The sequence below is a fragment of the Nyctereutes procyonoides genome, unplaced genomic scaffold (genome assembly GCF_905146905.1).
Source record: "Nyctereutes procyonoides isolate TBG_1078 unplaced genomic scaffold, NYPRO_anot_genome, whole genome shotgun sequence".
NCBI lineage: Eukaryota > Metazoa > Chordata > Mammalia > Carnivora > Canidae > Nyctereutes > Nyctereutes procyonoides.
The window spans coordinates 48,503,523-48,522,791 of record NW_026575044.1 but is presented as its reverse complement, the minus strand read 5'-3'; the positions used below and the strand labels follow the sequence as shown (position 1 = coordinate 48,522,791).

Genomic DNA, 19,269 nt, shown 5'->3' with positions numbered 1-19,269 from the left:
CATTCTCAGTGTCACTGATCAGAACAATATACCTAAGACAACACATGTGTAAAATAAAATTTTATTTATTTTTTTTAAAGATTTTGTTTATTTATTCATGAGACAGAGAGAGAGGCAGAGACATAGGCAGAGAGACAAGTAGGCTCCTCAAGGGGAGCCCAATACAGGACTTGATCCCAGGACCCCGGGATCATGTCCTGTGCAAAAGGGAGACACTCAACCGCTGAACCACCAGGTGCCCCAAAATAAAATTTTAAAATGTAAAATTCTGAAGTTCATTGTAATGAAAATTAATGCATGAATGCCTTTTCAATGCCAACGTCCACCATATCACTAATGACAAGAAAACAAAAAACTAATGTTAGTTCAAGAAATTGATATAATTCAATCTGTAAAATCAACCTCCAGATGAGACCAAAATCTGAAGAGCATAAGAAACAGATTCATAAATACAGAGAACAAAACTAATGATTGCCAGAGGGGAGGGGGGCAGGCTGTTGAGCAAAATGGGTAAAGAGGAGTAGGAGGTACGGCTTCCAGTTGCGGAGTGAATAAATCACGGGCAAGAAAGGTACAGCAGCACAGGGAATATAGTAGATGGTATTGTAATACCATTGTGTGGTAACAGATGGTAGCCACACTTGTGAGCATCATATAACATATAGACTTGTGGAATCACTATACTATATACCCGAAACTAATGTAACCTTGTGTATCAACTGTATTTCAATATCAAAAATAATAATAAAATAAAGAGCAAAGCTTTAAAGTGAAAGGGAAAGTTCAGACTCTGAGGATTAGAAGGTCAGATGTTGTTGAGGCACCTGGGTGGCATGGTTAAGTGTCCAGCTCTTGGTTTTAGCTCAGGTCATGACCTCAGAGTTCTGAGACCCAGCCCCGTGTTCAACTCCCCACTCAGACAGGAGTGTGCTCCCTCTCCCCTCTTTCCTTTTGCTCCTCCCCCCACTCATGTGCAAGCACGCACACATGCACACACACACACTCTCTCAAACAAATAGATAAATCTTTAAAAAAAAAATGTCATTTCTTAGAAAATGAGCATCCAAAACACACAGGAAATAATTCCACCTTCCGCCTACAAAGTGAAAGACTGGGAAGGACACAATTCAGTCTTACATACAGCTGTCCAAATCAAAGAATATATACATTTATTAAGTATCAGGGGAAAATGCACACTGGACTCTTGCCTTTAAACAAAACCAAAAGTGCTATCACTAGCTGTCACTCTAATACAAAGAAAAAAAAAGTTTTCAGTAAGGGGCAGCCTGGGTGGCTCAGCGGTTTACCGCCACCTTCAGTCCAGGGCATGATCCCAGATGGAGCCTGCTTCTCCCTCTACCTGTGTCTCTGCCTCTCTCTCTCTCTCTCTCTCTCTCTCTCTCTCTCTCTCTCTCCCTCTCTCTCTCTCTCTCTCCCCGTGTCAATATAAATAAATAAATAAATCTTTAAAAAATATATCATTCAGTACTTAATAAACCATTTTTAAAGGAATGGTATATTCCTTGGGGGATGGAGGGAGATGGGTTCCTGTCACATTTCATAATCACATAATCTATTCTCAAGTAAATCTTAAATGAGAAACTAACTGGAGAATGGAACAATCGAAAAACCTTAACAATGACTTTTAAACAGTACACCATGGGACACCTGGGTGGCTCAGCAGTTGAGCGTCTGCCTTCGGCTCAGGGCGTGATCCTGGGGTCTGAGGATCAAGTCCCACATTAAGCCTCTGCTGGGAGCCTGCTTCTCCCTCTGCCTATGTCTCTGCTTCTCTCTGTCTCTCATGAATAAATAAATAAAATCTTTAAAAAAATAAAATAAAATAAAATAAAATGCACACCACTGGGGGCACCTGGGAGGCTCAGTCAGTCAGAAGAGCATGCAACTCTTGATCTCAGGGTTTTGAATTCAAGCCGCAGGTTGGTATAGATTAGTAAACAAAACAAATACTTAAAATGCACACCACTAGTTACAACAGAAACTGGGCAGAAGTATCTAGTCTATGGTTCCCAAGCAGTGCACTGAGACACCCAGAGCATCATAAGCCAAGTCATATAGAGCCATCTTCAATTGGAGACAAAGAGCAGTACCCAACATCTGTCAGACGCTGTACAAACTACTAGCTAAAAGAAGTTCAATTTCAACATTAGGTTGAGCTATATTCCTTTCAATGACATATCTTTGTGACGTGGGATTTTGGGGAGTAATAGCCATAATTTTCTTTTAAAGTATCGAGAGAAAATCAACATGAGACAAGAAATAAGAGTGGCAACGTCCAATCTGATTACAAAGTATTTATATATACAGTATCCAGCATGCAAACCATGAGTTATTTAAGAGTGAAATAAAAATATTATTCTTTCAATTTATGTGTATTTTTTCAAATGTCTACTGAATTGTCATGACGTAAGTACACATGAAGTTATGTGACCCTAACAATAAAACATATGCAACTATTAGGTATTTCCATTAAGCTGACACCAGGTCTAAGAGCAGGATATGTACAAGATGAAGCTGAAATACCATGTCATAAAAGAAAGTAAAAAGTTATGCAAGATGCTTGGAATCAAGTCAAAAGGATTCCGAAGCTAACTAGAAGATGCTCCCACTGGCCAAAAATTAATAAAATAATTGCAATTAACTAAAAAGTATCAAGTATATTTAAATCTATGAGTTCATAATGACAGTGAAAAATTAAACTCACTGGTCACTTTGGAGGATGCTAGACTACCATCTCATTATTTAGGATAGCTGGTAAATAAAGGGGGGAAAAACATTTATTCTAAATTTTCTATACAAAATGTTGATGCAACAACAAGTTTCTTTGATCTTTCACTTAATAAATGAAGAAATGGACTAGTACCACTTAATCAGCAATTTAAAAATAAATACTGGCAATGATTACCAATGGTTCATAAGATCTCACACAAAAAAGAAACCAAGCCTTAATGTGTTTTCTGATGGACACACAGCAGTCTTGCAAAAATAAGCAAACAAAACCTTAATCTGATTAAGACTCAATATCTATAGGGTATAAAATTTAGTTTCCTTAGTTAATATTCACAAAAAACAAAAAGGGGGGGGAGGAGGAAGAGTGGGAGAGTGAACATAAAAATTAAGAGACTTAAGACCAAGAATGAGAAGACAAGCCACAGACAAGAAGATATTCATAAGACTATTAATGTAATAAACGACTGTTATGTACAAATAGTTATGTAAAAGAAGTCTTGAAACTCAACAAGAAAACCAATTTAAAAACAAGCAAAAGATGGCAACAGACACCAAAGAAGACGTACAAATGACAAACATGAAAATTCTCCATATATGTCACGAGAAAAACTGATGAACCTGATAAAACAAAGTTAGATTTTTTTAAATTATTTTTTAAAAAATGTTTTTGTAACTGCGTATGGTGATGGATGTTAATTAGGCTTCTTGTGATCATTACACTATATTCTTGAAATAAATGTAACATTATATGTCAGTTATACCTCCCTAAAAAAGATGTTTATGGCAGCTAACTCAGAGAATTATATTTATTCATAATTGCCAAAACTTAAAAGCAACTAGGATGCCCTCTGGTAAAGTGAAAGGATAAACTATGCTATATCCAGACTATAGAATATTATTCAGTGCTAAAAATAAATGAGCAGAATCCTAAATGGAGAAGAATTGTTAAGTGCCTATTACAAAGTGAAAGCCGATCTAAGAAGGCCACATACTATACTGATTCCTATTATATGACATTCTGGAAAAGGCAAAACTACAGAAACTCCTAAAAGATCAATGGTTGCTGTGGCTGAGGGAGGTGGCAGGGAACAACAGGCAGAGCACACGGGGTATGTGAGAAACACTGTGTGATACCATAATGATGGGTACATGTCATGTCGTTATGTATTTGTCCAAACCCACCAAGAATGACCTTTGATGTAAACTATGGACTGGGTGATTATGATGTGTCAATACAGGGTCATCAGGTGTTACATGTATGATTCTGGTGGGGGGGGGGGTTGCTGATCATGGGGGAGGCTATGTATGCTTGGGGGTGGAGGGTATATGGGAAATTTCCATATCTTGCACTCAATTTTGCATCTAAAACTGTTTTTAAAAAGTCTTTTAGGGATCCCTGGGTGGCGCAGCGGTTTGGCACCTGCCTTTGGCCCGGGGCGCGATCCTGGAGACCCGGGATCGAATCCCGCGTCGGGCTCCCAGTGTATGGAGCCTGCTTCTCCCTCTGCCTGTGTCTCTGCCTCTCTCTCTCTCACTGTGTGCCTATCATAAATAAATAAAAATAAATAAATAAAAAAAATTAAAAAGTCTTTTAATTTAAAAAAATTACCTGAGGAAGCTAAATGTAATGTCATAATATACTCATTTTCTTAAAATGCTAAACTTAAGTTGAAAACTTAGATGGCATCTGCTGCTTTTCAATTGTGTTACCATAGAAATGGGATAATAAAATGGGCTTCAATGAACCTTTTCTCCAGTTTTATAACCATACTTTTGTTTCCCATAATTTTCCTAGGCAGAAAGTCAACGTTCTTGATTCACTACTTCAACTTTGGAACAAACTACTTAATATCACCAACATCTAAAATTACAGGTATAGGGGCTCTCTGCTCTTCCCCGTTCGACAGACAGTTGCATCTTCTGATGCAGTGCCAGCCGCATCCCCGAGACACAATGGTGAAGGTCGGAGTGAACGGATTTGGCTGTATTGGGTGCCTGGTCACCAGAGCTGCTTTTAATTCTGGCAAAGTGGATATTGTCGCCATCAATGACCCCTTCATTGATCTCAACTACATGGTGTACATGTTCCAGTATGATTCTACCCACGGCAGAGTCAAGGCTGAGAACGGGAAACTTGTCATCAATGGGAAGTCCATCTCCATCTTCCAGGAGCAAGATCCCGCCAACATCAAATGGGGTGATGCTGGTGCTCAGTATGTTGTGGAGTCCACTGGGGTCTTCACCACCATGGAGATGGCTGGAGCTCACTTGAAGGGCAGGGCCAAGAGGGTCATCATCTCTGCTCCTTCTGCTGATGCCCCCATGTTTGTGATGGGCATGAACCACGAGAAGTATGAGAACTCCCTCAAGATTGTCAGCAATGCCTCCTGCACCACCAACTGCTTGGCTCCTCTAGCCAAAGTCATCCATGACCACTTCGGCATCATGGAGGGCCTCATGACCACTGTCCATGCCATCACTGCCACCCAGAAGACCGTGGACAGCCCCTCTGGGAAGCTGTGGCGTGACGGCCGAGGGGCTGCCCAGAACATCAGCCCTGCTTCCACTGGCACCACCAAGCCTGTGGGCAAGGTCATCCCTGAGCTGAACAGGAAAATTAGTGGCATGGCCTTCTGTGTCCCCACCCCCAACGTGTCAGCTGTGGATCTGACCTGCCGCCTGGAGAAAGCTGCCAAATATGACAACATCAAGAAGGTGGTGAAGCAGGCATCGGGGGGCCCCCTCAAGGGTATCGTGGGCTACACTGAGGACCAGGTTGTCTCCTGCGACTTCAACAGTGACACCCACTCTTCCACCTTCGACACCGGGGCTGGCATTGCCCTCAATGACCTTTTCGTCAAGCTCATTTCCTGGTATGACAATGAATTCGGCTACAGCAACCGGGTGGTGGACCTCATGGTCCACATGGCCTCCAAGGAGTAAGAGCCTCCTGGACCACCAGCCCCAGCAAGAACAAGAGGACGAGAGAGGCCCTCAGCTGCTGGGGAGTCCTTGACCCAACTTAATCCCCCAACACACTGAGAATCTCCTGACCTCCAATTTACATCCTAGACCCCGAGAAAGGGGAGGGTCTTGGGGAGTCCTACCTTGTCATGTACCATCAATACAATATACTGTACCCAGCAAATAAATAAATAAATAAATAAATAAATAAATAAATAAATAAATAAAATTACAGGTATAGGGACACCCGAGAGGCTCAGCAGTTGAGCATCTGCTTTTGGCTCAGGGCATGATCCTGGTCCTGGGATTGAGTCCCACATCCAGCTCCTTGCAAGGAGCCTGCTTCTCCCTCTGCCTGTGTCTCTGCCTCTCTCTGTTGTTCCTCATGAATAAATAAAGTATTTTAAAAAATAAAAAATAAAATTACAGCTATAATTTATGAATCTTCCTTACAAAGTCTTCTTCCCAGTAGAGGGGAGGGGAGCCTTCTTCCCTCATCTTCCCTGGCTCTCTTTCTTTTCTTTAGTAGCTCCGTATCTAACTGCATTTATCTAAAGGCACCCACCGCTGGCAGGTTGGTGAAGATTCTTATCTACAAAAAGGTTAAGAGGAAAATCCTGGTCACACAGCTTCTACAACTGACAATCATACCTCATTTTTGAGGCAACAGTATGCAGTTTTATTCTCAACCTGTCACAATATCTGCCTCTCAATTTTCAGTGTTTTTAAATTAATCTAACATTCAATTCATAATGAACTGTGATGCTTCATCATACCATGGTATTAACTCTGAAAACAATTACAAATGAGTTTTACTAGTATTTTTAACTCTTTATGTAAAAGCTTCATTTTTAAATCTTTGTACAACTTTTCAACGTAACCAGTTTTAAGGACTTTCCTCAAATATAAATAGGCCTAGTAGAACCTGGCATACAACAAGTACTCAACAAATACAGATTCCCTCATTTCACGTATTACAACTGTTTAGAATAGTGGAATGCTTGGGTGGTTCAGTTGGTTGGTCAGCTACCTCTTGATTTTGGCTCAGGTCATGATCTCAGTGTCATGAGATCGAGCCCTGCATCTGGCTCCTCCCTTGCAGGGAAACTGCTTGGGATTCTTCCCCTTGCCTTCTGCCTCTCCCCACTGCATGCTATCTCTAAAATAAGTAAATACATCTTTTCTTTAAAAAAAAAAAAAAAAATAGCTGGGCAGCCCTGGTGGCTCAGCGGTTTAGCACCACCTTCAGTCCGGGGCGTGATCCTGGAGATTCAGGATCGAGTCCCACATCGGGCTTCCTGCATGGAGCCTGCTTCTCCTTTTGCCTGTGTCTCTGCCTCTCTCTCTCTCTCTCTCTCTCTCTGTCTCTCATGAATAAATAAATAAAATCTTAAAAAAAAAAAAGCTGCCTAGAAATAGAACGTATACATATTTAGGGGCACCTGCAGGGCTCAGTTGATTGGGCAACCGACTCTTCATTTTGGCTCAGGCTGTGATCAGGGTTGTGGAATCAAGCCCTGAGTCAGGCTCCAGGCTCAGTGGGGAGTTTGCTTGAGATTCTCTTTCTCCCTCTACCTCTCCTCTTACTCATCTGCGCAAACGCACACACTCTCTAAAATAAATCTTTTTCAAAAAGTATACACATTTAGGGACACCTGGGTGGCTCTGCGATTAAGCGTCTGCCTTAGGCTCAGGTTGTGATCCTGGAGTCCCGGGATTAAGTCCCGTATCGGGCTCCCTACATGGAGCCTGCTTCTCCCTCTGCCTGTGTCTCTGTCTCTCTCTCTCTCTCTGTCTCTCATGAATAAATAAATGAAATCTTTAAAAAAATTATACACATTTATACAAACATCTTTCTTTGTGTATAAAACATCTCTGCAAGAACATACAAGAAATACTATTCCTTTGGTAGTACTTTTAGTGGCTGAGAAAAACACAATTGTATTATTTGTCTCACCCAGCTCCCCTTCCCTCTGCAAGGAAACTGGGAAATACCTTATGGAGAGATAATCTGGTAAATAGGAAGTATATGGGCTCTAGAGCCTGAGAGACAATCTGGATTCAAATCTTAGCTCTGTCTGGAACATAATTATGGGTTTGGACTAAATGCCATCACCTTTCAGGGACCAAATCTCCTTATCTGTACAAAAGAATGTTGACATCTGGCAAGACATTGCCAAGATTTAATAAAATGAAATTCCTCAGACAGGAGGTACTAAGTAGTAATATTAGCCAATATTTAACTGTGCTATTAAGTCTAAAAAAGCAAGAGCATAAACATATCTGGGCAAAACTTGAGATATTCTAAACTATATTTCTACCCCGTACAAGAATATGAAAAAAGGAAGCTTTTCTTGCCTTCTTTTTGACTATTTGAAAACGCTTCAAAAAATCTTAAGTACATTTTCATTTTTTATTTCTTTCTACAGATTTTATTTATTTATTCATGAAAGACACAGAGGGAGGCAGAGACACAGAGGGAGAAGCAGGCTCCCCACAGGGAGCCCAATGTGGGATTTGATGATGGGATCATGCCCTGAGCCAAAGACAGACGCTCAACCGCTAAAGCAACCCAGGCGTCCCCTTAAGTACATTTTTAAAACATCATAAACAAATTCTTTAAAGTTTTTATTATAAATTGTTAACATTTTTAAAAGATTTGGAGAGACAGCAAGAGAACATTCGCCAGCAGGGGGCAGCAGGGGGCGAAAGGGAGGGAGAGGGAGAGAGAAAATATCCAGCGTAACTCCACACTGAGCACTAGGCAGACACAACTTGAACTCACAACCTAAGATCATGACCTGAGCTGAAAGCAAGAGTTAGATGCTTAACCAACTGAACCACTCAGGTGACCCATCATATACTAATTTAAAAAGCCACGAAGAAACTTGGAAAAAATACTGGTACTAGACATGGCAAAATTTTTTTAAATAAATTTTTATTTATTTATGATAGTCACACACAGAGAGAGAGAAAGAGAGGCAGAGACACAGGCAGAGGGAGAAGCAGGCTCCATGCACCGGGAGCCCGACATGGGATTCGATCCCGGGTCTTCAGGATCGTGCCCTGGGCCAAAGGCAGGCGCCAAACCACTGCGCCACCCAGGGATCCCCATGGCAAATATTTTTTTAAAATTTATTTTAGGGAGAGAAACCATGCTCGCACATGTGCAGAAGCAGGGGGAGGGAGAGAAGAGGACGGAGAAAATATCTCCGGTAGACTCCCCACTGAGGGCAGAGCCTGACACAGGACTCAGATCTCATGACCCTGAGATACAATATGAGCTAAAATCGAGTGTCTGATGCCCAATCGACTGAGCCACCCAGGCACTCCTTAGACATGGCAAATATTTTATAAAATTTTCTTAACAAGAAAAACAAGGGATGCCTCGGTGGCTCAGCAGTTGAGCGTCAGCCTTTGGCTCAGGACATGGTCCCCAGGTCAGGTGCCCAGATTGAGTTCCTCATCAGGCTTCTGCACGGAGCCTGCTTCTCCCTCTGCCTGTGTCTCTGCACCCCCCACCCCCTGCTCTCTCTGTCTCATGAATAAATAAATAAGAATTTTTAAAGAATTAAAGAACTAAAAAAAAAACATGGTAGAAGGTATGTACAAAAAAGGTATTTTTTTTAAAGACTTTATTTATTTATTCATGAGAGAACACAGAGAGAGAGAGAAAGAGGCAGAGACACAGGCAGAGGGAGAAGCAGGCTCCATGCAGGGACTCCATCCCGGGACTCCAGGATCATGCCCTGAGCTGAAGGCAGCGCTAAACCGCTGAGCCACCAGGTCTGCCCCCAAAACGATATTTTAAACATGAAGGCAGGGTGCCTGGATGGCTCAGTCAGTTAAGTGTCTGCCTTCAACTCAGGTCATGTTCCCAGGGTCCTGAGATCAAGCCCCACATGGCACACTCTGCTCAGCGGGGAGCCTGCTTCTCCCTCTCCCTCTGACTCACTCTCTTCTTCTGCTCATGCTCATTCTGTCAAAAAAATAAAATCTTAAATTACGGGTTAAGCGTCTGACTCTTGATCTCAGGGTTGTGAGACCAAGCCCTGTGTCAAGCTCCACACTCACCAAGGAGTCTGCTTGAGATTCTCCCTCTCTCACTGTCCCTCCCCCCTCCCACCCCCACTCTCTCTCCCTCTAAAATAAATCTTTTTTAAAAAGATATTTTGAAAATAAAGGAATAGGGGTGCCTGGGTGACTCAACCATTATGTGTCTTCCTTTGGCTCAGATCATGATCCCAGGATCCTGAGATAAAGCCCCACATGGGGCTCTCTGATCAGTAGGGAGTCTGCTTCTCTGTCTCCCTCTGCCCCACCTCCCAGCTTGTTCTCTCTCTCTCTCAAATAAATTAAAATCTTTAGAAAAAAAAAACAGAAAATAAAGATGGGATGAGCACTGGGAATTATACTATATGTTGGCAAACTGAACTTCAATAGAAAAAAAAAGTAAAATAATACAAAAATGAAGGAATAAGAAATTAAAGAGATGCTCTTTTCAACCACAAATTTTCTTAAGATAAACAAATCTGATACCCAATAATGGAAAGGTGTGAAGAGACATCCCCATATACTACTGGTTAAAGTATAAACTGGAGTGTTTTGAGTATTTGTTCCTTGAGCACTAGCCACTTTATAACTCTAGTTAGCCTTAATTTCCTGGGAAATTTAAAGGGAAATCTAGAAAAATCTATCAAAAATGAATATTCTCACCTAGCAATTCCACCATCAAAATCTTATCCTCAAATACACAAAGTAACCAAAAATCTAAGTAAAAGGATGCTTATTATAGTGTTTATAATGGCCAGAAAGCCTTTATTTATATTGCATCTCTCTAAGCACCTAAAATCCTTAAAAAATAAAGCACTGAAAAAGAGAATATACTGACCCTCTGTATGCTCCATGAAACATAAAATTCACTTGATTTATACTAATACAGATAGCCCAAAAATAAGTATAGTAAAATAAACAAATGGGGAGTAATGTTCACAAAATGCTGGAATAAGAAATAGCAAACGCAACTAAAAACTGTCAGAATCAACTTTTCCAGAACACCAGAAACTAACCAAAAACTTTTAGCAATCCAGAGAATACTTATTCCAGGAAAACAGCTAAATCTGGGTAAGAACATAGAGCTTTATAGCATTTAACTTACCTTCTCCTATCCTGGACTCTGCATATCAGTGGTGATCATGAAAACAACAGCCCACATTCCTGGTACTGGGATGGCAAAACAAACCTCATTCACATACAAACTGGAAATATTTGTTTTGACTGATCTAGTGGTTCCCTGGAAGACGTGCTGAAAAGTCTTGCTTTAACTCACCTAATGCTGCTAACTCAGACTTCCTCCAGAGCTAACGCCACTACAGAACACAAAGGATGTTTGTCAAAAACATAAGCAGGCAGACAATTTCAGTGCCTGCTGCCTGACACAATGACTAACAGTTGGGGCAAACAAACTGACCAAAAACCTTGAGAAGAAAGCCTGGGCAATGAGATATTTTGAGAAATAAGAACCTTGAACAGCTTCAACAGATTCCTGTTGAATCTAGGACACAACGTGTATGCCCAGGGCTGTGCACATGCTGAGAAATTTTGCCAGCTCTTGGTTGACAGTTTTTTTCTTTCAGTACTTTGACTACATCATCTCACCACTTCCTGGCCTCTATAGTTTCCGGTAAGAAGTCAGAACAGCCAGCTGTTAAATATGAGGATTCCTTGTATGTAAGGAGTCACTTCACTCTTGCTTCTTTTAAGATTCTCTCTCTTTGTCTTTCAATTATTTGGTTAAGATTCTCAGTATGGCTCTCCCTGAGTTCATCCTATCCAAGGAGTCCCTACACTCTCACTTCTGAATGACCTTCACCTCTAGACAAACAGGAAATTAACTAGAGTTGTAAAGTGGCCAGTGCTCAAGGAACAAATACTCCAACAGAAGCACAAGACCCTTCTGAAGACACTAGCGGATACTGTTGGTACTAAATGTTTAAGGATATACCTGTTCAATCATTAGCTGACAGAACACAGACATAAACTTCAATGGGCACACATGACAAAGAATGCATACTCTACAAAATTAGTTCAGAAAAGCTCCTAAACAAACTAACAACAGCTACAAGTAGCAACATCTCTGGGGGGAAAGGAGAGTCTAATTTCCTAGAACATGCCATATTATAATGCTCAAAATGTCCAATTTCAACAACAAAAAAATGCATACATGTAAAGAAAAAAGGCCCATAACACAGGAAAAAAAGGAAATCACTAAAAATTCTTCCTAAGGAATCCTAGACATTAGACTTACTGGACAAAGACTTCAAATAAATATGTTCAAAAGCAAAAGGAAATTATGTCTGAAGAATTAAAGGAAAGCATAAGAACTCTGTCTCACCAGATAAAGAATATTAGCAAAGAGACAGAAATTTTTTTTAAATATATATTTTTTAATTTTTTATTTATGACAGTCACACAGAGAGAGAGAGAGAGAGGAAGAGACACAGGCAGAGGGAGAAGCAGACTCCATGTACCAGGAGCCCGATGTGGGATTTGATCCCGGGTCTCCAGGATCGCGCCCTGGGCCAAAGGCAGGCGCTAAACCGCTGCGCCACCCAGGGATCCTGAGACAGAAATTTTTAAAAGAATCAAACAGAAATTCTAGAATTGAAAAGTATAATAACTGAAATGAAAAATTCACTATATGGGCTTAACAGCAAATTTGAAAAAGCAGGATAAAGAACAAGTAATCTTAAAGATATATCAGCCTTGGGATCAGAAAGAAAAAAATGAATGAAGAAAATATAACAAAGTCTAAAAGATCTGTGGGACACCATCTGGCACATCAAAAGCAAAATGGCAGTACCGAAAGGAGAGGAGAGAAAGAAAAGACCAGAAATAATATTTGAAGAAACAGTGGCTAAAAACTTCTCAAATTTAATGAAATACATTAATCTACAAATCCAAGCTTACCAAACTCTAAGCAGGAGAAATTCAGTGAAATTCACACCGAGGCACACCTTTATCAAATAGTTCAAAGACAAAAAGAGAATCCTGAAAAAAGCTACAGTGAAGTGACTCATCACATAAAAGGGATCCTCACTATCATTATCAGCTGACTTCTCATCAGAAACCATAAAAGCAGAAGGCAGTGGGATGACATAATCAAAGTACTAAAAGGAAAAAAAAAAAACCTGTCAACTGAGAATCTTTACCTTGTAAAATTATCTTTCAAAATTAAAAGAAAAAATAATACATTCTCAGAGCAAGAAAATCTGAAAGAATTCATTGCTAATGGATCTATCCTACAAGAAATGCTAAATGATGTCCTTCATGCTGAAATGAAAGAAAACCATACAGTAACTTGAATCCACATGAAGAAATAAAGAACAGGGCAGCCCAGGTGGCTCAGCAGTTTAGCACCGCCTTCAGCCCAGGGTGTGATCCTGGGGCCCCAAGATCGAGTCCCCCGTCAGGCTCCCTGCATGGAGCCTCCTTCTCCCTCTGCCTGTGTCTCTGCCTCTCTCTGTCTCTCTCATGAGTAAATAAATAAAACCTTTAAAAAAAAAAAAGTAAAAGTAACTACATAGGTAAATATAAAAGACATGCCAATTTCAAAAGACAGTATAAATGTATTTCTCAGGACTCCTGGGTGGCTCAGTCAGTTAAACATCTGATTTCAGGTCAGGTCATGATCTCAGGATCCTGGGATCAAGCCCCACCCACATAAGGCTCTCTGCTCCACCCACCTGTGTACTCTCTCTCTCAAATAAGTAAATAAAATCTTTAGAAAATATAAAAAATAAATGTATTTTTCTTTTGTGTCTCTTATCTCTCCTTTTTGATTTGAATGACAACGGCATAAAGCAACAATTTCACATGAGATGGGCATACAATGTATAAAGATACAACTTGTGGGAAGCCTGGGTGGCTCAGCAGTTGAGCGTCTGCCTTTGGCTCAGGTCATGATCCCGGGGTCCTGAGATGGAGTCCCACAGCGGGCTCCCTGCATGAAGCCTGCTTCTCCCTCTGCCTGTGTCTCTGCCTCTTCCTCTCTCTCTGTGTCTCTCTTGAATACATAGATTTAAAAAAAAAAAAAAAAAGATACAACTTGTGACAAAAGTACCACTGGGGGGGAATGAAGCTATAGGAATAGCTTTTATACACTGTTGAAATTAAACGTATTAATCTGAACTACATTACAAATTAAAATGTTCCTTGGAATCCCAGGGCAACCACTAAGAAATAATTCAAAAATATATAGTAAATTAAATGTAAAGAATTAAAATAGTACACTGCAAAGAAACATAGAAGGCAATAATGAAAGAATTGAAAAATAAAAAAGATTTAAAATATATAAAAGATAAGCAGCAATAGGGCAGAACTTCCTCCTAATCAGTAATTACTTTAAAAATTAAATGGGCTAAATTCCCAAAATTAAAAGGCAGATAATGGCAAAACAGATTTAAAAAAAAAAAAAAAAAAAGACCCAAGTAGAGCACCTGAGTGGCTCAGCGGTTGAGTGTCTGCCTTCTGCTCAAGTGGTGAACCTAGGGGTCCTGGGATCAAGTCTCACATCAGGTTCCCTGTGGGGAACCTGCTTCTCCCTCTGCTTAGGCCTCTGCCTTTCTTTCTGTGCCTCTCGTGAATAAATAAATATAATCTCAAGAAAAGATCCAACTATATGTTGCCCACAAGAGACTCAAGTTCTAAGACACAAGTTGAAATAAAAGCATGGAAACAGGGATCCCTGGGTGGCGCAGCGGTTTGGCGCCTGCCTTTGGCCCGGGGCGCGATCCTGGAGACCCGGGATCGAGTCCCACGTCGGGCTCCCGGTGCGTGGAGCCTGCTTCTCCCTCTGCCTGTGTCTCTGCCTCTCTCTCTCTCTCTCTCTCTCTCTCTGTAACTATCATAAATAAATTAAAAAAAAATTTTTTTTTTAAAAAAGCATGGAAACAGATATTTCATGCAATCAGTAACCATAAGAGAACTGAGATGATTGACTATACTAATACCAAATAAAATATGCTTTAAAATGAAATATAAGAGATAAAGAGTATTACATAATGATAAAATGGTAGAGCAACAAGATAACAATTATAAATGTATATGCACCTAATAACAGAACCTTAAAAGGCAAGGGGGAAAAAAACTGACTAAATCAAAAGGAAAAAACAGTTCAACAATAGTTGAAGACTTCACTATCCCCCTTTCAATAGTGGACAAACCAACCAGGCAAGACATCAATAAGGAAAGAGAAAACTTGACCAATACTTCAAACAAATTAGACCTAACAGATATCTCCAGAACATGCAACTTAACAGGAGCAGAATACAGATTCATCTCAAGCGCACTTGGGACATTCTTTAAGACAGATCATATGTCAGGCAATCAACTAACCTGAATAAATTTTGTAAGAGTTAAAGCACACAAAGTATGTTCTCCAACCACAATGAAAGAACATTGAAAATCAATAACAGGAAAAAAATTTAATTAAAAAATATGTAGAAATCTTAACAAACATTTAACAGAACATCTGAAAAACTAGGGACAAAAGGCAACTGATAAAGGGTATCAGTGAAAAATGCAGAGTTAACATTACAGTTAATGGTGAAAGACTGGAAGCTGTCCTAAGACCAGGAACAAGACAAAGAGGTTTGTCCTTGCCATTTCTATTCAATACTGAACTGGAACTTCTAGCCATGGCAATTAAAAAAAAAAAAAATCAATTAATAAAAGGCATTCACATTGGTAAAGAATTAAAATTGTCTCTATTCGTTCACAGATCACATGATCTTACACAGAAAACAAGAAGCATATGCTAGAAAATTATTGGAACTAGTAAACGAGTTTAACAAAGTTACAGGATAAAAGATGAAGATAGGGCAGCCCTGGTGGCACAGTAATTTAGTGCTGCAGGGTGTGATCCTAGAGACCCAGGATCGGGTCCCACGTTGGGGTCCTTGCATGGAGCCTGTTTCTCCCTCTGCCTGTGTCTCTGCCTCTGTGTGTGTGTGTGTGTCTCATGAATAAATAAAATCTTTAAAAAAAAAGATGAAGATAGAAAATAAAGTACATATCCACACACCAGCAACATTCCAAAAATGAAATTTTTAAAAAAAATTTGTTTGTGGGGAAAAGATGATCCTCAGTTTTGTTGTTTTGGATTTTTTGTTTTGTTTTGTTTTTTGATCTTCAGTTTAATATGGAATTGCAATGGGTCCTAAATAACCACACACAAAAAATGAAAAAGAACAGACCTGGAAGACTCACATTTCCTGATTTCAAAAGGCACAACAAAACTAGAGTAATCAAAACAATGTGGTACTGACATTAGTATAAACATATAGACCTATGGAATCAACTTGAGAGCCCAGAAGAAAACCCAAACATCTATGGTCAACTGATTATCAATAAAGGTGTCAAGACTATTCAGTGCAAAAAGAATATCCGGTCATCACAGCTAAGATTTGTTTATTCTTCAAATAATCTCTTCAACAGATGGGGATAAAATAATTGGATTTCCATATGCAAGAAAATGACCCACACCTCAGACCATACACAAAAATTCACTCAAAATGAATCAATGCCTAAATATAAAAACTAAAACCAAAAAAATTTTAGAAGAGAGTATAGTGTAAATGTTCACAACCTTGGATTTGACAATGGATTCTTAGATATGACACTAAAATCATGAGTAACAAAAGAAGCAAATGGATAAACTGTATTTCATCAAAATTTTAAAATTTTGTATATCAGAGGGTATTATCAAGAGAGTAAAAAGACAAAAAAAAATTAAAAAAAAAAGAGAGAGTAAAAAGACAACCTAAAGAATGAAAGAAAATATCGGCACATCATATTCTGAAAAGGTTCTAGCATCCAGAGTATATAAAGGAACACTTACAACTCAACAACAAAAAGACAAACAACCCAACTGTAAAATGGGCAAAGAAACTGAATAGATATTTTTCCAAAGAAAATAGACAAATGGCCAATAAGCACACGAAAACATGGCCAACATCATCAAATCAAACCCACAATGAGATACCAATTCACACACGCTAGGACAGCTAAAATTTTAAAAGCCAGAAAATAACAAGTGTTGGTAAAGTTGTAGAGATATCAGAATTCTTACACTGCATAAATGAAATGGTGCAGCTGCTTTGGGAAACACTTTGATAGTTCCTCAAAACGTTAAACATAAGAGTAGCCATATGATCTAGCAATTCTATTCCTAGGTATACACCTAGGAGCAACATACATCCACATAAAAACATGCACATGAGTATCAGTACCAGTATTATTCACAATAGCTGTAAAGTAGAAACAACTCAAACAGTCACCAGCTGATCAACGGATAAACAAAACATGGTATAACTCAGGAATAGAAAACTAGTTGGCAATAAAAAGAAATGAAGTCCTGATATATGCTACAATATGGATAAACCTTGAAAACATTATACTGAGAAAAGAAAGCCAGTCACAAATAATCACATATGTGATTCCATTTATATAAAATGTCCAGAACAGGCAAATCCAGAGACAGCAGCAGATCAGTGGTTGCTAATGGGTGGGAGCAGAGGAAATGGTGAGTAGCTGATAATGAGTAAAAGGTTTCTTTTTTTGAGGTTATTAAACGTTCTAGAGTTGACTGTGGAAATGGCTGCATAATTCTGCAAATATACTAAAAACTACTGAATTGTACACTTTAAAAGGATGAATTTTATATGAATTACATTTCAATAAAACTGTCATAAGAAAAAAGCAGGTTCAAGTCTTTGCCATGTTAAAATCACTCTCTTAAACCTTTTTACCATCTGCTAACACCTCTTTCCAGTCTTCCTGTCACAGCTAAGATTTGTTTATTCTTGAAATAATCCACATTTACTTTCTTCACCCTCTGATCTCCCATTAACTTCCCAATTCAAAGAAACTAGCCCCTTCCCCAAATGGTAGCGTTAAGTAGAAGGTTACAAAACTGCTCTTAGTTATCAAATTCAACAGACTCCTAATAATCCTTGTTTTACTCAAGTTCTCAAAGCATTTGAAGTACAGCTTCCTATTTTAAAATTTTTTTCTTTTTTCTGGAGAGTTAGTAGTGAAGCATAGCTTCCCTTTGAAATGATTACATTTTGGCTTATATGACATTTTCTCATGACTTCCTTGCATCTCTAAATACTTAGGAATTTCCCTTTCCAAGTCTTCTTCCTCTATCTGGCTTTAAATGTTATTCTCCATTGTCTATTTCCAGAACTACACTCCACTGGTAAGCTCTTCCTACATGGTATTACAGAAATCAAAGATTTCAGCTACCACCTATAATATAGCCTGCTGACCCTCATAGCAAGACCTCTCTCTTCGACTCCAAACCCACACACCCAACTCTATAGCTGATGCTTCACCTGGATGTTTCATAGACAACTCCTCAACATATCCAAAAGCTGAAATACTGTTCCTCCCCCGTTGGTTCCCCTTCCTGAAGTCCCTGTGTCAGTACAGTTGACCCTTGAACAACAAGGGTTTGAGCTGTGTGGGTCTACTCAAATGTGTTTGGTTGTTTTATATATATATATATATATACACACACACACACACACACACATACAGTATTATAAATGTATTTTTTCTTCCCTATGATTTCAGTAACATTTTCTTTAGCTTTATTGTAAAAATATAGTATACAATACATAATATATAAAATATGTGTTAATTGACCTTAAGTTATCAGTAGGGCTTCCAGTCAACAATAGGCTATTAGTAGTTAAGTTTTGGGGGAGTCAAAAGTAATACGAGGATTTTAGACTGCAAGGGGGAGGTCTGCAAGGGGAGGGCTGGTGTCCCTAACCCTCACACTGTCCAAGGGTCAACTGCAGTTTACCACTGTCTATTCAATGATCCAAGTTAAAATCCAACTGTAACTGAATCCTCTGAATTCTACCTTCTAAATGTTTGTGCTATTAATCTACTGTTTCGCATCTCCACTGACTCTGCCTTGGTTTAACTGAGGGCCTTACTCGTCACCTCAATTATTTTTTTTTGTCTTTTTTTTTTTTTGTCACCTCAATTAGTGCAAAAACTCCTAACCAGTCTTTCTGCACCCTGCCCTATCTTCCCTCCATCCCTTCTGAAATCTGCACTCTACAATACCAGAATGATCTAAGATGAATATTTTATGACTCTTTCCTGATTAAAATCCATAAATTCTATTATCTATATTCTAGGGAAAAAAATTCTGGAATCCTTAGAATGTCATGCAATACTCAAGGATCTATCTGTGCAGCCTCCTCTTGTGCTACTCACCACCATAAATCCAATGCTATAGTTGCAGAGAAAGGCTTCCAGCTCTCCGAAGTGTTCCACGCTCTCTAATCACATTCAGCTTTCCTTCTGCCTTAAGTTCCTCATTTTCTGCCTCAGTCATGCCTAAACCTTCAAGTTTAAGGACATAAGGCATAAAGTACTTAATGTAACACTAGACACACAGCAGGGAGTTAAAATGGGCTGAGCTAGCTTAGGCCTCTGTTTTCCCTATCCTGTCTCAGTGACTTCCATTTGCTT

At 39.4% G+C, this 19,269-nt stretch overlaps 2 protein-coding genes across 5 annotated transcripts in view; one reads left to right on the top strand and one right to left on the bottom strand.

The window, feature by feature from the left end:
- Nucleotides 1–19,269, bottom strand: part of RALBP1 (ralA binding protein 1) — a 58,212-nt gene that overhangs the window by 36,077 nt on the left and 2,866 nt on the right. The window lies entirely within an intron of this gene.
- On the top strand, nt 4,705–5,784 carry LOC129508972 (glyceraldehyde-3-phosphate dehydrogenase-like). Its single transcript, XM_055324303.1, has one exon. It carries the CDS (start codon nt 4,705–4,707, stop codon nt 5,692–5,694), a length of 990 nt encoding a protein of 329 aa, XP_055180278.1. The 3' UTR covers nt 5,695–5,784.